This window comes from Lathamus discolor, chromosome 2 (genome assembly GCF_037157495.1).
Source record: "Lathamus discolor isolate bLatDis1 chromosome 2, bLatDis1.hap1, whole genome shotgun sequence".
In the NCBI taxonomy this organism is placed as follows: domain Eukaryota; kingdom Metazoa; phylum Chordata; class Aves; order Psittaciformes; family Psittacidae; genus Lathamus; species Lathamus discolor.
The window spans coordinates 61,339,153-61,361,087 of NC_088885.1; the positions used below are offsets into that span (position 1 = coordinate 61,339,153).

The following is a 21,935-nucleotide window of genomic DNA, read 5'->3' on the forward strand; positions in this document are numbered from 1 at the left end:
AGAAAGAGGTCTTGTCAAGATCTCGGAGGAAATAAAGTCGGTGGTCTTCCTCCTTTTATTTAACTACTTAAAACAAAAAATCATTCCTGCCTACTCATTATATTCTCAGAGTAATTTTGTGGGGAAAAAAAAGCAGTAGTGCAGCCCTAAATATACAGCCTAAACCTGTTACTCTGTTCCCATGTTCCTGAGAATCAAATCACTGCTCCCATCATTGTGCAAAGGAGTCTGGAAAGATTACAGTTTAATCAGATAACTCAGAGTGTGCCTGCAAAACAAGTTGAATTGAGGCAGCAGTAGTATACGCTATATCAGCTCCAAATGCTGGGGCTTGGGGGTGTTTCTTGAGGAAGAGATGGCTACCTGGGGACCAGCTCTGTAGCATGGTCCAAAGAGTAGGCAGAGCAGGCACGGCAACCGGAAGAGCTCCTCTCCCTCAGCAATGACTGAGGCACTCAGAAAGACCAGGCCACCTTGATCCAAATGGAAAAAGAAAGCAAGAGAAGGAAAAGAGTGTAAGGGATCAGGATAAGGGGCAAGAATGGACATAGTAACTGGTCGAAGAAGACACTGTGAGAACAGCTTGCTTGTATAACTCTGTATTGGTCTCAATATTTTAAGATGACCTAAAATACTGATGACTAGACTGGAAATCTGCCTGGAAAATAACTCTGAAGGTGCCACAGTGGGATAGTTAGGGTTCAGCTGACAACTAGGAAAACTAGCTGTGCACCTGAGACATTGTGTGATTGGCCTCAGTGGAATTTTAAAATGAGGCCTCACTGTTTTGTCAGTAGGCATTTGAACATGGGCTCACGACTGGAGGCTGTCACCAGTGGGAGTATGACCAACTTTCTCATGGCTGAAAGACAAGAGAAGGGTGTAGAGGAACTGTCTGGAAACTTCCATTGTAACATGGGACTCTGAAAGGGAAAAAGTCTATCTCATTCTTCTAAATTTGCAGTCATTCTGCACAACTAAAGAAGGAAAAATGCTGCAACTATTTTTCAAACTAAGGCTTTCTCACCAATAAGGTCTTTATTTATTTCTTAATAATGAAATCTTATTTATAAGTGGCACCAGGCTGTGAAGCATATACTGGGTACCCAAGCAAGAGACTGTTTCTATGCTTGTCCCAGTGAAATTCACAAGTGCAACCAGATCAGGTAAGAAGATCCACTGACTGCAAGCATAGATCACTACTAGCCACAGGGGCTGACGATATCATGGGCAGGGAACAATCAAAAATTACTTCAAGAGATGTATCTTGTATCTGCTTGTCATTGCACTCTTCCTGCTCGTAACTCTGAATAGGACCACCTCACCTTAAGCTTTAAAGGCATTTCTACCTGAAGGAAGTGGCTATGTTATCATGGTACAGTTGTGTTATTTTATATAAATTTTGCAAAGATGCTAGCAATTACTCAGGTAGAACAAAGAGAGAAATCACACCTAAGAAGTCTAAATACTCACAGGTCGTTTTACCCAGATATTTTATAGGGTAAGGTTATCATGAAAGTTGAATAATATCTGGGAAAATAGAGGCTTTACCCAGATGTATTTGGATGCAATTCTACCCTTAGCTCACCTGGATGTAAAATTATGCCAAAAGCACATCTGTTCTCAGAGAATGCTTTCTTCATTATTAATGCTTTTATGACATGAAGGAGCAACAAATTGTAATATTTTTGACATTCACAGTTTCAGATATTATCATTTATTGTTTTCGTTTCAAGTCTGGAGCTAGTAAAAGGTGTGATGTCAAAAGCAGAGCCATAACTCAAGAACTGTTTCTACACTTGCCCCAGTGCAATTCACAAATGCAGTGAGAACAGGTTTGTCTTAGGCTAGGTGGTTAGGGAAGACTGACCTGCAAGACACTGTCTTGCATGTGCTGGGGCTCGTAAGAGAGGACAATCAGGCAGCTGTTCAATGTTCATGAGGTGAGCGAGACAAGTACATAAGGACTGGAGCCACGTGTCCCACATGTATAGCAAAGCCTGCTCTCACTTTCGGTGGTTTGGTTGTCACTGCTATTGTCTCTGCTGTTTGCAAGTTCCTGTGAATTTGTGATGCTTTTGTGGCAGGTGCTAAAGCAAACAGAGATTCCTGGGGGCTGCGCAGTTCAGTGGACTTAAAAGGAGAAAAGGGAGACAGAGGTGCTCCAGGACCACCAGGTAGGTGTACTAAACCTGGTATATCATTGGCATCCTATAAATGAATATATGAAGGAATACAAAACACACATTTAAATTAGAAAGCAATTCAACAAAGTGCTTTGACACTTACTCCTGAAGCCTTACCTGCTTAAAGACTTACACCAAGGTTCCTTGCTGAATCGACACACAGAACAACAAAGCCATGATATTATGCAAAATGTCTTATGGAAAGAAGTACCTACACTGTACATTTGTGAGCATTATGAATGTGTTAAGTACAAGAATACATATTGAAATGTAACTGCGTGGTCAGAGATTTTTCGACATTTTAGGACATCATGTCCATTTTCTGAGATACCATTTTGTTGGCAATCTTTTTGAGTCAATTAGGCTAAAATCCAGTGCTTGCCATGTCAGGGTAGCACACTTCCGCATTCTGAGTTCAAGGCAGTCATTTGCTGATGACAGTCCCACTTCCAGCAAGAGGTGGAACTAGATGTTCAACCAGCTTTTTAATATTCTGTGCTTTATTTATGAAAATCATGACAAGTCTGTGTGAACTAAAAATACCAATTCACTGGTGGTAGGAGCATCATAGCAGATGTTCCACTATAAACATTTACTTTTCTGTATCAAAAAGTTGATGCATGTTGCTATTTCTTACACATTCAAAAATAGTTACAGAAACAAGCATCTGTTTGAAGAGATTCTTATTACAATCTCTTCCTTTTCTGTACATTGTTTGAAATCCCATATAGTGAGATAAGCGTTTGGTCAGTGCCAGAAATAGTTTGAAATAGGAGAAGCCATATTTTGAATTAATATTGCTATAGCATATTCATAACCTTTGTCTTTTTGTTTATAATAAATACAAAGCTATATCTATATGGATATTTCTGTCTTTGTCCTAAAGACACAGTTCTGTTGACTGAAGGTAATTTGGTTATTATTAAGGGGACATCTGTTTGTTCTAATAAAATCTGTTTTACTGCCTCATCCTAACTCATTTTCATTCTGTTCAGTATCCAGTGCCTTAAAATAAGTGGTTAGCGCTTCCTAGTCATCAATAAACATGTAAAAAGAAGCAGCAGAAATTAAGAAAATTTTGTCTTCTGTGCTGGCTTATCCACCACGAACATGCTGTTCCATGTTCTGTATTTAATGCAAATTCATGTCCTACAAGTATTTTTGCCTATACCTTACAATATCAGGTTCTTCAGAAGAAGAGAATTATGAAAAGATTATGCTTATGATCTTCTTATAAAACTGCAGCTAGTGGAGGATGGTGAAAATAACACAAGAATTCTGGTTAACCTGAAAACTGAATTCACCTTTCTCCTGAAATAGCAGATATTCATTTATTTGTTTTCCAACCAAATCCTAACTAGCTTCAATATTTTGTGAAGTTAAAATATGTTAACTAAGACCAGTTCTGTTGCGGCTCTATAAAATATTCCTGTCTGGTTCTTGCTCATTAATGTAGTTGCTAAAATATTCTTTCATACAAACCAATTTTCTAGGTCTCACAGATGTCCATATAATCATTGACAGTGAAAATTCACAAGCCAGAAGTTGCAGGGTAGTGGAACATGATTAAAGTATTGGAATTTTTCAAAACCTTTTCTTAGGGACAGATGGCTGAAGCTCCTTCCACTACAGTATCTGTTGAGTTCCAGCAATCAGAAAAGCTTTCTGAACTGTAGTACTTGTCCACGCAGTGGATTTATTGTTTATATTCACAAAATACCTCCTGTACAACCTTACAAACAGGCTCTATTAATTGATATCATGCAAAAATATGAAGTCGACATAAAAAGTGGGTAAAAAGCATCTCCTTACATGGATCGAGTAAACTGCTGCAGCGAGCTATAACTGGCAGGGTTGGAATAAAGTCAAAATAGCTGCCATAGGGGGAATATATTTCTGATGCATACAGATGTATACAATGTCTACTTGATTTAATTGTATCTGAGATAGCATACTGAGATCTCAGTCCTACGGCTGGCACAGGGTTGGACCCAAAGATCTCAAAAATTAATAGGAACACATCTGAAGAAAATGCACTAAACTGTTACAGGCAGCTTTAAAACAGTCTTTTCTGTATGCCGAGTGTATGCCAAACAGAGATTATTTGAAGGCTTTTTGGACTTATTGTGTCTTATTGTGTCAGCTTTGGCTGACCACCATTGGCAGACAACAGAACACAGGTGGTATAACCATTGATACTGGTATTGGGTTTTGTTGTAGAAAAGCTTCACGGAACAATTATTCTGTGATCAACAGCACAGTAGTGCTGTTTCCCTCTTTCTTTCCTGTTCCTTTCACTTGTCAGTTATGGTACTCTCCTTGCATAAAAGATAATGCGGCTACTGACTGGTCACCCCACTGCTGGCAAAACATATGGGAAGCTTTTCTTTTACCTTGGTTTCCATCAAATTTGAATGCTTCTCTGTAAGCCTCTGCTAGGCTGCCATGTGTTTTTTCAGAAGACTGGGAATTTTTCACCTTTGAGACTTCTTTGCTTTCAAATTTGTCTGAAATTCACAGATTCAGGAATTATTAAGGTGGAATAACAGACAAGATAGCCTTGCTTTGTTAGGAAACCAAACTAAAAATATCTGTTAGATTTAAAGGTTAATGTTATAATTGTAAATATTTTTCCTTTAAACTCCCAAACCAGTAATATCCAAAGCACTGCTTTTAAAAAGAAAATTACAGATAATTATTGTACCTAATCGTATTTTCTTCATTTTTCAGGTCCACCTCTGCCTCCATCATATTTTAGCCACTTCATTAATAGCATAAAGGTAATTATATCCCATTTGTGTTTGAGTTCCGTTAACCTTTTTTAAAATGTACTTTACTATAAATTAAGCATAAAATAGTATAGCATGGTGAAATATACAAAACAAATCAGAGTATCAGTAATTATAAATGATACAAATTTCTTAAACTCCAGCTCCATAGACAAGCTTATTACAAGTATAGAGATAGCAGATGTCAGTAGTCTATAAAGATTACTTTTGTAAAAAATGTATTACTGAGGCTTTTTACCTTCCTGGTGATATTAAAGTGAGTCATAATCCACTGTTACATAACATAAATTGGTATAAATTATCTGCCATAAATGAACGCTTGTGGTTCCATGCAAGGTCAGCTAAGAGACATCCATTACCCAAAGGGCTTCTAGAAAAATTTAGCAACAATTAACACATTGCAGGGGGAAGAAACTACTTCTGTGTAATACTCTTTCTCTTTTAAGCACCCTGAATATGTTCAAAGGATGAAAACTACTTTCTCTGGAATCTCTTACAAGAAAGTATACCCACACCTTGATGTGTTTGTTCTATTATTCTCCTGAACACTTCAAGAGACAAAAAAGAATACGAATGCAATATTATTTTAAATGTTTTTTAGCAAACAGGGCTCTTTATCAGTAGATCTGAAAGAATTTGAAGCAAGTTATCATTTAATGATACCACCAAAAGCAGTATACTGTCAGTTTCCTTGAAGGACTCTTAGTGCTGTCTGGCTTGCAGATTTTGTTTCAGATTGGCTGAGTGCATCTAAGTTATTCCCATGACATAAAGTGCTACATGTATGCATGACAGAACTGACATGGCTTCTTTGATCCTACAGAATTGTGTCTGTAGCTTTACAGTTTTAGCTACAAAGAACCCATTTTTCATCTCCTCCTTCATCTCTGCAAAATGGCATGCCGTACATAAAGCTTTATAGTCCTGTTTGCTGGGAAACTAAAAGAAAGAAAAGTCGGAGGAGGAGCTATACATAGCCATCTCTACTGGCTTTTTGCAGTTATCTGTCACTCTTGCTTTGCTCTTTGCCTCTTTTATTCACAGGTTTATTTCTCAGAAAGGTGAAACAAAGCAGACTAAAAAAGGTGAAGTCAAAAAAAAAGGCAGATGCACAGAAGAAAATAATGTGAGGAGGAACCTACAATTGCTGTGGCTCATTTTGCACAGAGAGATAATGACTTAGTAATGACTGTTCCCCAAACTAACTGATAACCAACAATGAAGGACAGACAAAGGGATGCAGTTCAAAGTGTCTGCAATTTTGTGTGGTGTCTTCTGTTATCCTGTCACAACCCCCTCCCTCCCCTTTCTCTCATCCTGTGCACAGTAATCTTGCAACATTCTTTTAAATACGTGTCCATTCCATGTCAATCTTGCTTTGCTTTTGCTTTGATGAAGCAGAAAAGCAGGAAAACAGGCTTTTATGCTTCCTCCAACTTTCTCTTTACCTCCACTTACTGCACAAAACAAGAACAGGTAGAATAGCAGAAAACAGCAGAGGTTTTTCTCTGCCTCCACCTAACCCCACCTCCTCTAGCTCCTGCTCTGAGAGAGCTTTGCAGCCTCAATAGAGAAAGTGTTCCTTTTCATTCCGTATCACTGAAGGACGCAATGTGAAAAAGATTTTAGGCAGATGCTTTTCTTTATTAAGCTCAGAGGATTCACGTAACTTTGAAAGATCAGTGCATAGAGCTCTGACCTCACTTCAGCTCAATGTTTTGAAATATATTCTCTTCAAAGGGTGAAAAAGGAGACAACGGAGTCACAGGTTTAAAAGGAGAAAAAGGAGAACCAAATGGAGGGTTTTTTCTGACAGGACCTCCTGGACCACCTGGAAGACCAGGATTAGTTGTAAGTCATGCGAGCTGTAGAAGAGGAATATTTGCTGGTACCCACTGCTTTAATTTAGAAGGCACTAAAAAGAGATAGACAAAATGATGCTAAGAACTATATAAAAATTCATATGCTAACCATTAGGTGAACAGAAGAGAGTTGCATTAGGCATAAACACAAACACTTCACTGCTGTGCACAGAATTAATTGCTATGAAAAACTGATGTAACGTTATGCTCAGCTGTCTAATACAACTACATCAGTATGTAGATTCATGCTATTTATAGCATTACAAATCAAGGCAGTATATATAACTTGTGACCTTCCTACTTACATCCCCATAAATGCCAAAATAATTATGTTCCATCTAAATAATTAATCTCATTTTCTATTCCAGTAATCCAAAAATATAAATGTAAAGTCCAGTGTGTATCAGTCTGGATCATTCGATAAAATTCATCCACTGTCTAATCTCTGCCTAGTTGTTTTATCTTCTGGCAATTCCCACCACAGTTACTTTAGAATCAAATGCACTAATTTTTTGGAAACCTGAGCTTATCCTTGGGATCTGGCAACAAATACGTGTATTGCATTGCTCCATTATCATATTCGGTGCCAAGGAGCATGAATAGGTGGGTTACAACTGAGGCTGAAGTGTTAGGTTAGCCAGCCCACCTCCAAAAAATCCCCTAGTACTACTCCACATTTCTGAGAACCATCTCCCCTTTTAGAAACTGTTCTACTGGCAAGAAGGAGTTGGCTGGCACAGCTGAGCTCTCCTAGTCCAGGGCCCAAAAACTGTTCCATGTATGCAAGTCAATTTTAGCACAGGGAGCACAAGCCCTCCTCATTCAGGCTGAGGACACACTGCTGAACTGGAAATGCAGAGCTGGAGCCTTTTTAATCTGGAAGACTGGCAGCTGGAGAGTTCAAGGAATATGAGCTGAAATTTCATCACATGGGGGAGAAGACAACACTCATCATGAGACAGCATCCTGCATAGACACACTTTATGTTAAAGCTTTGCATCGTGTACCTTCTGACAAACTCTTATAAAGACATCAAATCAAGTAGTCTCAGCAAGAGCAGAGTTGAGATCCAGGACTTCGAGAGTACCGTTGAGAGTTTTGCAGGTGTCAGCAACTAAGGAATAGGTGCCAAAATTTTCAGAAAGCTTTCTGAAACTTAAATTCTTTAATTTGGTTTAGTACACGGTCACCTTTTCCTTTTCCATTAATATCCATGCCTCCTTGAGAAAACTACATACAGACTCATGTCTGAACAGTGGTGTGCTACCAGGCCTTCAGAAAATGTTACCACCAGAGACAAAGGCTCTGCATTAGTGAAACTGATACATTGAACGAAACACTGTTTTATCACTGATAGGGACCAAAAGGGGATTCAGTTGTTGGACCCAGAGGACCTCCAGGATTACCAGGCCTACCTGGCTTACCAGGTTATGGAAAAATTGGACCTCCTGGCCCACCTGGCCCACCAGGCCCACCAGGACCCCCTGCAATATATGGCTCAGGTGAGAGGGTGTGATTTTGCTTTTCACTATATATGTGAGTGTATATGCATGTGCCCACACCCACACCACCACTGTCTTTATATACCTATTCTTTCATCTGCCCACACACTCTGCACATCTGATTCAGATTGCTTCCCTCTTTCCTCCTCCTCTCTACCAATGTCTCCTTGAGGGAGTAATGGGGAACATACTCTTCTTGTGGTAAATGGAGTTAAATCTGGGTGGCAGCCAGTAACAGGTGGTGTTCCCCAGGACTCAGTATTGGGGCCAGTTCTGTTTAATGTCTCTATCAATGATCTGGATGAGTGGATCAAGTAAACCCTCAGTAAGTTTGCAGATGACACCAAGTTGGGTGGGAGTGTTGATCGGCTTGAGGTTGGCTTGAGGTTAGGAAGGCTCTACAGAGGGATCTGGACAGGCTGGATCGATGGGCCAAGGCCAATTGTCTGAGGTTCAAAAAGGCTCAGTGCTGAGTCCTGTACTTGGATGTGTTGGACTCAGTGATATTAAAAGCTTTTTCCAACCTAAATGATTCTATGAGTCTATGATATAAAGGTAGTACTCACAGTAAAGTTTAGGTCTAGAATGAAACTGCTGGAAAAGTGCTTCTAAAAGCTAGTTGTTATGCAAATGGTGAATAGAAACAAAACTCTGAAAGGGTTGGTTACTGTACCTTTAATGATTTTCAACTTACTGGACTAGAAAGGGAGTAAAATGGTCTACAAATAGTCACATGGAGGGGGGGACCTTTGCAAACAAGGTAGCACATGAGCTTCAGAATGCACTTCAGCTTGAGAATCTACCAGATTCTCTCAAACTTGCATCAAAGGGAGTATGTGGCTATAAACCAAGTGCTCTAGTTCAAGACATTTTTGCTCTGACTGCTAGTGACAAGCCTCATACTGTCAGTGTCTGGCCCTTAGATTAATTTCTGGTGGACTGGGTCCTGGCCTCCTCTGACCTTACTCTACAGGTCTGCCTGAGCAAGTGACTCTAATTCCTCCCTCTGGGAATTCTTGGGAATCCAGCCAGGTAAACCAGAGCAACGCATTCCTTAGTCTCAGCTGAAGATGGTTAACTAACAGAAAGGACATTGTTAACTGAAGAGAGTCTATAATGCACATCTGTCCTGCCTAAAGTTTGGGCAGGTCTAGCTAATACTGATTTTTTTTTTTGTCTGAGAACTAACAATCAGTCTGTTTATTCACAAGACCTCAGTATGCTTGTTGGGAAGCAGACTACTCTGTCCCCATTTTGTTCTCTCCCGGTATTTCTTGAACCTGGTCAGATTGATTTATATAGCTGTCCAGGGACAAGGTCCAATCCGTGCTCCAATAAATATTATTAACTGAGTATTTATCAGAAGTCTTCATCCTTTGAGAAATATTTGAAAAAGAAGAAATACTTAATATGTTTGATGTTGGAACATAAGCCTGTACCTGAATTGGTCCCTCACCATTATAATACAGACAGATCCTCAGCATCCATAAAGACCTTCAGGCCTTTTCCTGTGTAATTTATGTTAAGGACTTCTGAAAATTAGCTAGGAGACCCAGTCAGACAAAACAAATTATTAGCATTCCATCCCTATACTTTCACTTATCCTCTCTGCCATTAGTCTTCATCATCCTCCTACACATTTTCCTCTCTGCTTTGTAAAAAGCTTCTTTAGGCAGCACACTGATGGATGTCCATTTTACTAAATGTTACAAACACAGATGTTTATTTATTTCTAGCTTCAAGGCACTGTTATCTCTGTTAAAGCTGTTACTGTAATATGGGGCTCACATACTGTAATATGGGGAAAGATGCTTGCTTTCAGTCTTCCATATCTTTCCTTCTTCCCTTCCTAAAAAGAAATGAGCTTTTACGCCAGAAAACAGGGAGTTTCACCTCAAGGTGAAGAAATTCAGGTTTGGAGTAGAGCCAGCTACCAGTGACTAGATATTGTGGACTGTAGTCTTAGAAGTTCAAGTCCATACCACTGGAGAATACTGCTTTGTTAACTTGTAGAGCAAACTTTGTTAACTTGTAGAGCAAACGCCTCCCTCCCTCCTTACAGGCAGGAGCTGAAAGTTCTTCCTCTTCTGTATGTACGCCATTAGCAGATAGCAGAAGAGCATTCTGGTAATTTTAAGTAAATCTGGTTCATTTGGAGCTCCTGGACAAAATCCAACACACACACACACAAAAAGCATACAGGGTGGAAGCAACGATGGGTAGCCTGAGAGGAATATATAGAAATTGAGTAGTCAGGGGTCAGGCTAGGAAAGCTAAAGCCCTGACAGAATTAAACCTGGGCAGGGACATTAAGAGCAACAAGAAAAGCTTCTACAGCTTTTATTAAGGTTATAAGCTTTTATTGGAGATAAAAGGAAGATGAGAGAATATGTGGGCCCTCTTCAGAAGGAAATGGGAGACTTGGTTACCCATGACATGAAGAAGGCCAAGGTACTCAATGACTTTTTTACATTGGTCTTCACCAGCAAGAGCTCCAGCCACACCGCCCAAGTCACAGAATGCAAAGGCAGGGACTGGGAGAATGAAGAACCACCCACTGTAGGAGATAGGTTTGAGACCATTTAAGGAACCTGAAGGTGCACAAGTCCGTGGGACCTGATGAGGTGCATACACAGGTTCTGAAGGAACTGGCAGATTAAGTTTGCTAGAGCACCTCTGCTATGGGGACAGGCTGAGAGAGCTGGGCTTGTTCAGCCTGGAGAAGGCTTCAGGGAGACTTTAGGACAGCTTCCAATACCTAAAAGGGCTGACAAGAAAGCTGGAGAGAGCCTTTTTAAAAGATCGTGTAGGGAAAGGACAAGGGGGAATGGATTTGAACTGAGAGAGGGGAGATGTAGATGAGATCTGAGGCAGAAGTTCTTCCCTGTGAGGGTGGTGAGGCCCTGGCACAGGGTGCCCAGAGAAGCTGGGGCTGCCCCATCCCTGGCAGCGTTCAAGCCCAGGTTGAACAGGAGTTTGAGCAACCTCAGTGGAAGGTGTCCCTGCCTGTGCTAGGGAGGTTGGAGCCAGATGATCTTTAAGGTCCCTTCCAATCCAAATCATTCTATGATTCCACAATTTGCAGAGTATCTGCAACAGATTGAAATCTGTTGACCTTAACCTCCCAAATAACAGAGAAAAAGCTGTTTCACCACTGCTTCACAAAAAATCCTTTGAATGTATTTTCTGTGGTTGTCTTAAACACAGCTATTCAGAACTTAACTATGTAAGTTCTATGTAAGGCATATGGCTATTTAAAGACAACATCACCAAGCTTTTTCTTTATGTCACTAACCTTGTCTCTCAAAAAAGACAATCTTCAACACGTATTGTATGTTTGTTTCATTTTAGCAGCTGCAATGCCTGGGCCACCAGGTCCTCCTGGAGAGCCAGGGCCACCTGCAACCAAGAGTCTGGTAAGACAGCAACATAAGGAATTTTGCCGCTGAAACTTTGCTTCAAATCTTTTGGTGGCCATTGGAAGCACTGAGAGGAGGGAAAGCTCCTTCCTGTGTTTTTATTTATTAGAATGTTTTCTGGTTTTCTGAACCTTCATATTTTTCAGCAAGAAATTAAAAGAGGTACGAAAAGTGATAAGAGAAGTCTGTCCATTGCCTTGTTAGTTACAGCCTATTCAAACGTAAAGATTGATGGCATGCTAAAGTAATGGAAAAGTGCATATTCTATGTTCAAAGCAATGCCTCTGAAAGAGTTTAGCAACTTCACCTGCTGAGATACTAGAATAACTACTGAATGCCCAGTTTCCATGAAAAAAATGTTACTGAATTTAAACGCATTAACATAGATCACTTGATTCTAAGAAAACCATAGATTTTCCCAGCAAATCTAAAAATTGTGTGTCAGATAATACACATAAATTTGTTTCCTTTTCTTGCTGCATGAATCAAATCAGAATTGTATCCCAGATATCCATGCAGTAAAAATGACAGCTAAGACTTCTGTCTAGCTAATTTCTAAATAAAATAGTCATAGTTTCCGGGGGAAAAAAATCAGGCTAGCAGAGGGCAAATTCATTGCAAATTCTTCCTTTTCCACATTCTCATATTATGGTAGAACAGCAGTACACTGGGTATCTTGAGCAGTCATTTGAGAATGCACTAATGAACAAGCAGACTTTCAGATCATGTATATCATATCAAATGAATGAAGAAGAATCTGAGTTTCAATTTCTTAATGCCTTCCCACCCTAGTGTCATACCTCTGCTGACTGCCTTTTCTCGTAGAAATTCAGGACTGACAATAATAACAGATCAGGGGAGAAACAGGTGTTCAAAGGCTGGTGCCTCAAGGTAGTAGGCTGTAGATACAGGCTGGGAGCTACTGTCACAGATAGAGGATCCAAGACTTAGGTCAAAACCAACATTAAAAAACAACATTAAAAAACAATATGCAGGTCTATAGTAGGGTCTGTATGATTCAGAAAGCATTAATATGCCTTCTGACACAGAAGAAATGAGAAAGAAATTACACTCTCAAGAAACTTGCCCCTGATTTTATACTACCTGCAATTACCAGACTGTAAGAGCAACCCATCTTAAGGAAGACTGTGTTCTTATCTTCACATGACAAAGGCAGAGGTAGTAAGTGCAATGTCCGTATCTGACAGACATCAGTTTAAGTCTCACGATGATCTATGAAAGAGAAATTGAAAAATACTTGCTGTGTAAACTAGAGGTATCTGGAAACATAGAGAAAGGAATGGAAAAAAACATCCTTAAAGAAAAGAGATAACAACACTAACAAAAATGTAACAGAAGCAAATTAATCTAGAGTTGTGTGTGATATTTACAAGCTTTATCAAATCTCTTCTGAACTCTGCCATTTTCAGCAAGTATGCTAAACCGTAGAGATGCAATGAGCTTCACTCAAGGCAAAATTAACTATTGGTGTAGTTCTAGAATGACAACACTGGTGTGCTAAATTAATGAGATATTTATGTTACTGAAGCTTTTTGTATGAAATTATGTTAAACTGACTTTATGAGCATAACCTGCAGAAGAAGCCTTGGTAATTATGTCTTCAACGAGACTTCAGTTTAACAATTTAACTTGCAAAATGTTTAGTGTGTCTGATGAAGCATCTTTCATTTTTCTACTTGACAGGTTACAACATTTCATAACATTGAGGGTATGTTGGAAAAAGTTCATTTGGTAGCAGAAGGTACGCTAATCTATCTGAGTGAAACCAGTGAGGTTTATATCCGTGTTCGAAATGGATGGAGAAAACTGCAGGTACTATTGCACTATGTCCTAATCCCTTCCAACTACCTTGCTCAAAATGGAGTTGTTGCAGGTATTTTTTACATGGATGGAGAAGTATGGGTGCAAAGATTCCCCTATTATAGTTTAGAAAATCTTGGTTATGTGGTTTTGTTTTCTTGTCCTTTTGGATTCTTTCAGCTTGGTGAGCTAATTCCTATCCCTGCTGACAGCCTTCCTCCTCCAGCCTTATCAAGCCATGTAAGTACAATATATGGGACTGTGAAAAACTAAGTGCGCAAAACTAGGCAATACACTTGGCAGATTGCAGGCAGATCCCTGCCCAACATGATTTTCTACTGAGACCTGTCAGTTCAAAGTGAACATTCTACCACTACATAAGCTTGCAAATTGGTTCACAATTGCCAGTCATCTGTTTTCATTATCTTCTGAGACTCCAAACACCATAGAGACAAAGCAGCAGCTACATAAAGCAGTTCAAAGCAAGCTGCCTACCAGAAAAAACAAAACAACCAAAACCCACCAAATAGTATTCTGTTTTGCAATACTGAAGTCACCCATAGAATCCTAGAATGGTTTGGGTTGCAAGCGACCTTCAAAGACCATCTAGTCCAACCCTCCCTGCAATGAGCAGGGACATCCTTAACTATATCAGGTCGCCCAAAATCGCATCAAGCCCTGGTCTTTTTCAAGCAAACTCAGAATTCTATTTCTGAAAAAGTTTTCTTTAAATTATTATAGTCCTGTATTTAGGGTATATCATCATCACCTGCATGTAGCTTATCCCAGAGTGTGCTGAAGGTCTGTTCTAAAGTCTCAATCGTTAGTTTGCACCTGACCCCATTCTGCAAGTTATTGTACCAACCTGCATGTGAACATGCTGTCTGTCCCCCAAAAAATCACAGGAGGATGAAAACCAGGAAGTGGTGAAGGGGCTAGGGAGCAGTCTGATGAGAAATGCACTCAACACACTCGAGAAAATGTCTAGACTTATGTTACAGGAAATTGTATGCAGCCTCCAGCTGACACCACATGACTTTCCCATCTGGTACAGCTTGTTACTCTTACTTACCATAACTAGAGAAGAAAACTTTGCTGTTCCTCACACAGTCTGAAGATCATCAACTTTCTGGTTCCTACATGCCGATTGCTTCAAAAGGGGAATTACAGAGGCCTTGAGAAATATTCTCACCACTACATTTTCTGTTTCCACATCCTCCTTACTGTTCCAGTTTTAATTTCCCTGAACTGGTCTTCTGCTCCTGCCAAGAGCAAGCTGCCTCCATGCAGAATTCCAGGTGCTGACATCAGCTCTGGCAGAGCACTGTGGATGGGTACACTTGAGCCTAGAAAAGCAACTCTGGCCAGGACAGCTTTCAAATACATATTTATGTGACAGACCATTAATTTGGTCTGATATGTAGATAAAGTATCCTGGCTACGTGGTTTGGGCTTATTTTTCAGAGGCAAAAGAGTTTCAGATTCTCCAGTGTTCAATGTTTGTTTTATTTAGAGAATTATTGTCTTAAAAGTCTGATCTGAGTAAAATGTCTAACATACCTGTTTGCATGTGTTAAAATAACAGGGATTTCAGTCTCTTCCAGCACGAAGTCCAGTACCAAATATGAAAAATGGAAAACCAGCAGTAAGTGTGAGATCTGTATTGCAACTGCATAGTTTTGGTTTGAAACATGACAGTGTACATTTCGAGAGAGATTGGTGATAATTGCTCTTCAAACTCACATATTTCATTTTTATATATAAAATTATATTATATATTATTACATTACATATTCTATATTATATATAATACATTATTATATATTTTTATTATATTCTATATAAATGTATCAGTATATATTCACATTTATTTATGTGAATAGAATATTATTTATTATATCACTTTAGATATTTACAAATACATTACTTTAACTGGTTTAGAAATCTCAGAGATGATTTTAAGTTGTTTCCACCAAATCTATTGTCATCATCCTAGCCCCTTTCCCATCTCAAAGGAAAAAAAAAGGCTAATTCTGATTTAGTAATACCTCTTTACCTAGTGATAGTACCTACAATAAACCAGTAATTTTTAAGTTATTAACATTGTTGCGCTCAAATAATTTGAAGATAGAAAATATTCTTTTTTTTTTTTTTATGGTGCTGGTTTTTTTAGGTAGACAATTCAGAATCCAAGCATTCATTTACAATACTTAAAAATAGTAAAATACAGAGAGACGACTGAGCTACATCTAAAACAAAAAACAAGCAGAACTCCACAAACAAACAACAACAAAAAAAAGTGTGGATTAGTTCTTGCATCTATACTGTTTGATTCAAACATGCTACTTGGATTTGCTAACAGTGAATTTTTAAATGGCGTATGGTCACTTCTTACTACTTATTTCATACTTGTAGCATTTGGGATTTTGTTTGTATGATTACTCCAAGACTTCTACTTAAAAATATTAGCTGCTTTAAAATAATTTTTTTTAGGAGTATATAATCTTCATGGTTTTCCTTAATTTTCATGGAATCCTAGAATGGTTTGGGTTGGAAGGTACCTTACAGATCATCTGGCTCCAAACCCCTGGCATGGGCAGGGACACCTTCCACTAGCCCAGGTTGCTCAAAGCCCTGTCCGGCCTGGACACTGCCAGGGATGGGGCAGCCACAGCTTCTCTGGGCAACCTGTGCCAGGCCCTCACCATCCTCACAGGGAAGAACTTCTTCCTAATATCTAATCTAAATCTGCCCTCTTTCAGCTTAAAGCCATTCTCCCTTGTCCTGTCTCTACCTGTCCCTGTAAAATGTCACCCCAGCATTGTGTAGGCCTCCTTTAGCTATGGGAAGGCTGCTGTAAGATCTCCCCAGAGCCTTTTCTTCAGATAAATTTAAAATTATTTCTGCTATGGGTCTCAGCTTTAAGAAATGTAATGTTAAGGCAGCAACTATTTGTCATACCTGGTATGGAAGGTACCAGTTCTTGTTCTGGCAGGAGGAGGGGAGGTCTAGTGTGTTTTCAAATATATGTCTTCCTTCTGCTACAAACTTAAAAAAAACCCCAACCAAAACCAAAACACCATAAAATTGATGACTTTTCTTCTTTTTTTCTCTAGCTGCATCTGGTGGCTTTAAACTTGCCATCTTCTGGTGACATCCGAGCAGATTTTCAGTGCTTTCAACAGGCCCAACTAGCAGGTTTGACATCTACCTATAGAGCCTTCCTCTCATCGCATTTGCAAGATCTGGCGACAGTTGTCAGAAAAAATGACCGACAACATTTACCAATAGTCAATCTTAAGGTAAAAATGAGTACTTGATATTTGTTTTATTAGGACAGGCTGTAATTGCCCCCAAAATCTTGGAAAATGGCAGAAGCAGAAAGTTTCAACCCAAATTGCATTTTATAAAGAACCAGCTTTGCTTCGTATTTCACAGTCAGGTTCAAAAAGCAAAAAAGTAGTGATAAAGTAGAAAGTTACAGATTGTCTCACATTTCCTTTGCATTTTCAAAGGGCTGATTTTTTCCAGTATCCTAAGGCTAATGGCAGAAATAAAGCCATGAGAATAGTCTACTTTGAGCAGACCACTGACAAAGCAACAGTACAATGTTCAGCTTTCTAGATATTTTTTATTTCAGGGAAAGTGCATCCTCATTTCTCAAAACCGAATATGTTCTACCTTCTAGTATGATTACAGAGTATAGTAAGCTAAAATACCCATTTTTCTTATTTCTCAACATAAAGGCAAAGTCTGCTTAGGAGTGATGCTGGACTTACCCCAATGAAACTGAAAGTCTAGAGCATGAGTCATTTTGTGGTTTCACATAAACAGACACACTGTAAAACTGAGGAAAACAAACCATGTCTCCATAGCATTGGCTGGCTCCCAGAACAAACGGCCAAAGAAACCTAAAGGAATAATACGTGATGCTTAGAACATGCTGAACGGATGCTAATCTGAAGTGCATGCAGATACGGAGCCTTGGAAACAAATCTGTAAACACAATATTATTTCAACTTTGACTGGAAAAAATCAAAATCAGTTTGAGAGGTAGCCTGATGCAAGGCTTTTTCCTTGATCATTTGCAACAAATGCCACAATTTTCACAAAATTATGACCTCAACAGAATTTCCAACACAAATTATCTGTGTATTTTGTCTATAGCTAGTTCTAAGCAATTGTTCAAAGAACTCCTTAGGCAGTTGAGGGAGAAAAGGATAGTGGAAATGGAGATGATCAAGCTGACTGGTTGGAGTGACAATACAACTGAGATGTAACTGTGAGGCAAAGGTGTGAATCAGAGAGCTCTTAGCATAGAGATGATAGATCAGACAAGTTTATTCAGGAGCACCATGCAGAAACTGATATGAAAACTGGAATCATAAGTGTCCTAAAATTCAGATAAGCTTTCAGATGTATAGATAAGTCTGTGAGAATCACGTATGATGTGGATTTTGGATTTATTTGTAAAAACGGCTTTGAATTTTAACAGGGAGAAACACTTTTCAGTAACTGGAATTCTATATTTAATGGAAATGGTGGACAATTTAACATTCATGTTCCAATATACTCCTTTGATGGGAGGAACGTAATGACCGATCCATCTTGGTGAGTTTACACTACCATTTATAAGACTTGCATGACATTTATTTTTACCAGATAGTACAAGTGGCAATATTTTGGCCTACTAGAAATTATGTCATCTTTCTTCTCAAATTCCAATAGCCTATGAATGGGATATCAGGTTGTGTCCTCCTTTACTTCTTCTCTTTTCTACCTTAATATTTCCCTACCCGCTGTTTGGTTCAAGCAGGAGGAAAGCAGAAAAACAGGCCACCACATATGTAGGTGTGCAGTTAAATAAACCAAAGAAAAAAAAACCCCAAAAAACACCAAAACCAAACCAAAAACCATACGTTTTCAGGAAATAACTTCTTATAACATTACTTTTCAGGCCTCAAAAAGTAATATGGCATGGTTCAACTACAAATGGGATCCGACTGGTTAGCAACTACTGTGAAGCCTGGCACACAGCTGATATAGGAGCTATGGGACAAGCATCACCGCTGAAGACGGGGAAACTTCTTGATCAGAAAGTATATAGCTGTAGTAATCAGTTTATTGTTCTCTGTATTGAGAACAGTTTTGTATCAGATCCCTAAGGAAAATAATTCATCTGTTGCACATAGGAATATTCCATTTTATGACAGAAAAAGCTGACACTGAAATTTCATTTGTAATGATGTAAATATTTTATTTTTTGTAATTGCACATTTCAGGAAAAAATAGCCAAAGAAAACATACCTCAACACAAACTGCATTCCAGTTAGGTGGAACATCCAGTTACAGGCGGCTGACTTAAAGCCCATTCTTTCACTTGAACCCCTCACAGTTCAAAGATTGCCAACAATTAATTCACAGAGCCTTGGCTTTCTGGATGAGCTGAAGATCACTGAAGAGTAAAGACATTCAAGCGTAGATTATGAGAAGGGCCAGTAGCCTCTCTTAAGAAGTATGGCTCAGCAAGGCTGCTGCTTCTTCACAGCTAAAAAGCTGTATGCCCTATGTTCTTTCCACTTGCATAGACTTTGAATACCCAAGGCAATATTCATATACATATACATACTGCCCCTGAGCAAACAATGGGAGGTTGTTACATCTTTCATGGCTGGAATATTCAAAAAAGCTTTAAGAACAAAGGTGCTCACCTCCTTAGATTTCAGAGGAAGCCGAGTACCTAACTCACGTAAGCTTGCATGGATTGCAGCCTGGTGCTTACACATAAATATAGCAGCTTCCACATCTTACTTCAGCTTTTTCCCTTGCAGATTCTAGGCATAGGGCTTTAGGCAGGAGGACTGAATTTCACTTAAACAAAATCTGCTCTTTATTTTGGTGCTATTGTTACCAGGAAACCTGCAGCAATGTTAATAGAAAACATCCTGTTTTACTGGTAGAACTGTGCAAAGTAAATGCAGACAAACAAACCATCTGACCTATATTTATTTCATTGCGTATTAAAGGAAGTAATTTCCTGTTGTGGCAGACTACTGAATGAAAGATGTCTGTCATGGTTTCTTTAAAATAGGTTCTAGACATGTTAAACCACTAAGTTACATATAAATTTATCTTACTTTTTGTGAACATACCATTCTGGCATTCACATAATTAAAGAATTGTTAATCTAAAATAACAGCAGCAATGATAGGAATGATCACTAAATGCTAATATTCTTTGAAAACAGTACCACCATAATATCTAAAGTCATTTGCCTATATATTTTTCTACTGCATACTTTAAACAACGTATTTACTTGTATTTTATCAGGCAGTAACTAAGGAGGTCAAACTCCACATTATTATTTTTTAAGATTTAATCTAGAGTCTGTGTTGGAAATACATGTTCATAAGCTGACAACCAGAGTATTAAATCACTAGATTTAATTCAAAAGACAAAAGCAAACCACACTTACTATACTAAACTGATACAAACATATAACATAATATTGTGACATACAGCTTTGTTTTTCCATTTTACCATAAAAACTTATTTCCCAGGGTTGGCTGAATCATATCTTCTTTTTTCTTGGAAAAGTCATGACTCCATTGTTACAACAGGCTAATGAGGCAAAAGCAGTTTATATTACATTTAAAATGTATGCATAACAATTCACTGCACTCATTTATAGTCCATTTCCCTACAACACTGAGCACTCTTGTGAAATACCAAATTCCTTCAGTTCACACAGTTGGAAGAGTTGTATGTGTACGTCAGGGTTTCACTATGAGTCACAGAAGGCTCAAAGAGGGAAATAAAGTGCTTTTACGTATGTCCAGCAGGAACCATCTACCTTTAAGCCTTTTGTTGGTAGACTCTCAGCTCAGCCAAGTCACAGCCAGCGGGGTCTGCACTTGCAGCCAGTCATCACCCAGACATCACTGTCAGTTCTTGCTCTTCCACTCCTGAGCTAGAGCCATCAGCTAGGGAGCTGGCTATTTCTTTGCCTGGAATTACAGTGATAAGAGGTGGGGGAGAGATGGGATTACACAGAAGACCTGTGTGAAGGGGAAAGAGAGAAGACCAAAAAAACCATGCAGTTCTTAGGAGATACTGAACTAGCATTTAAGTTAGACCCAGCAAAACTGTGTCCAGAACTCTGTTTGTACCCCTTTTAAAGGGCTAATCCCCTCTCTGTAACCTGTATAGCTGCTACAGCTTAGCAGGGAACTGAAATGGTTAAGCACCATCACTGAGATATTAAAGAACACTCAATGGTTGCTTGCCACTTCTAACGTTAATCTGCAGGCTAGAGGAATTTATTGCACCCTTCAACTTCATATACAGAGCATGAACCCTGCATTTTCTGGGCTGCTATGGTGCTGAGTTCACATGCTGTGCTCACACGTCAGCAATGGAGCTAGCCTACCAGAGAATGGAATGAGAGATCTGTTGAAAAGTAAGGTTTGCCTTGGAAAAAACCTACTTTTTGTAATTTTTAACCAGAGCCAGTGAGGTTCTTTATACTCCCTAGTATAACTGAAGAGAAACAGTAGGGCATGACAGAGAAAAAGATCAGCCCAGTACTTAAAAATAAATCAGCTTTCTTTATCAGAGCAGAATACTTTTTTCAGCATGATTCCAACACAAAGATCAGGTGCACTTGAGGAAGAACATTTGGTAATTCAGGTAAGGAACTGTGTATGAAGCAAATTAATTGCCAGAATGAGCACCAGAGCAAGGCTGAAAAAGTAACTGTACTAGAAACCAATGTAGAAGTCTGAACGAATGAAATCAGAGTATCAGTCAAATAAGCTTCTTCTGTCTTTAAGAGGAAGGCTTTGGTTGAAAACATCCATTTATTTTGAAGCTTTGATGTACTTGAAAAGGATCAAGTACACTTACAGAATACACTGTAAACACAGAGGAAATGAAAATCTTCTAAACTATGAGAACTCCAGGACTAGTGGATGAAAAAAATACAGCAAATCCATTTCAGCTATTGGAATGAGTATTTCTAGAAATCAAACTAATAGATTTTCTTTTATACGAATTAGAGGTGCAAGCTATAACAGAAGCTTCCTTTCAATCAAAAAGAATCCACAGTGGGGTTTGTACTTCTGCAAAACAATTGGTGCTCCATTAAAAATAATTAAAATGTAATTTTAATTAATCTGGTGCTTAATCGGGGGGGGGGGGATCAGAAAAAAAGTGGGGGGGGGAGGGGGAGAAAAAGCCAACCAGGGCAAAACAGCAAGGTCTAGGAAAAGTAATAACAATTTGAAAAAGGAATATTGAATTGTCACTGAAGAGATTCATTTATTTAGCATGGATATTTTCTGGGAAAAAAAAAACC

General features: G+C 38.9%; 1 protein-coding gene across 2 annotated transcripts in view; it reads left to right on the top strand.

Annotated features, from left to right (window-relative positions):
• LOC136008224 (collagen alpha-1(XV) chain-like) overlaps positions 1 to 20,420 on the top strand; it is an 81,018-nt gene extending 60,598 nt beyond the window's left edge. The window contains exons 32-42 of one of the 2 annotated variants that reach the window (XM_065667154.1): positions 2,088 to 2,177; positions 4,917 to 4,966; positions 6,716 to 6,826; positions 8,195 to 8,339; positions 11,691 to 11,755; positions 13,463 to 13,591; positions 13,760 to 13,819; positions 15,165 to 15,224; positions 16,696 to 16,881; positions 18,075 to 18,190; positions 18,537 to 20,420. In XM_065667154.1, the coding sequence (XP_065523226.1) occupies positions 2,088 to 2,177; positions 4,917 to 4,966; positions 6,716 to 6,826; positions 8,195 to 8,339; positions 11,691 to 11,755; positions 13,463 to 13,591; positions 13,760 to 13,819; positions 15,165 to 15,224; positions 16,696 to 16,881; positions 18,075 to 18,190; positions 18,537 to 18,744 (1,220 nt within the window). In that variant the 3' untranslated portion in view covers positions 18,745 to 20,420. The remainder of the gene's footprint in view (positions 1 to 2,087; positions 2,178 to 4,916; positions 4,967 to 6,715; positions 6,827 to 8,194; positions 8,340 to 11,690; positions 11,756 to 13,462; positions 13,592 to 13,759; positions 13,820 to 15,164; positions 15,225 to 16,695; positions 16,882 to 18,074; positions 18,191 to 18,536) is intronic. The other variant, XM_065667155.1, reaches the window with a different exon arrangement.
• The last annotated feature ends 1,515 nt before the right edge of the window (positions 20,421 to 21,935 follow it).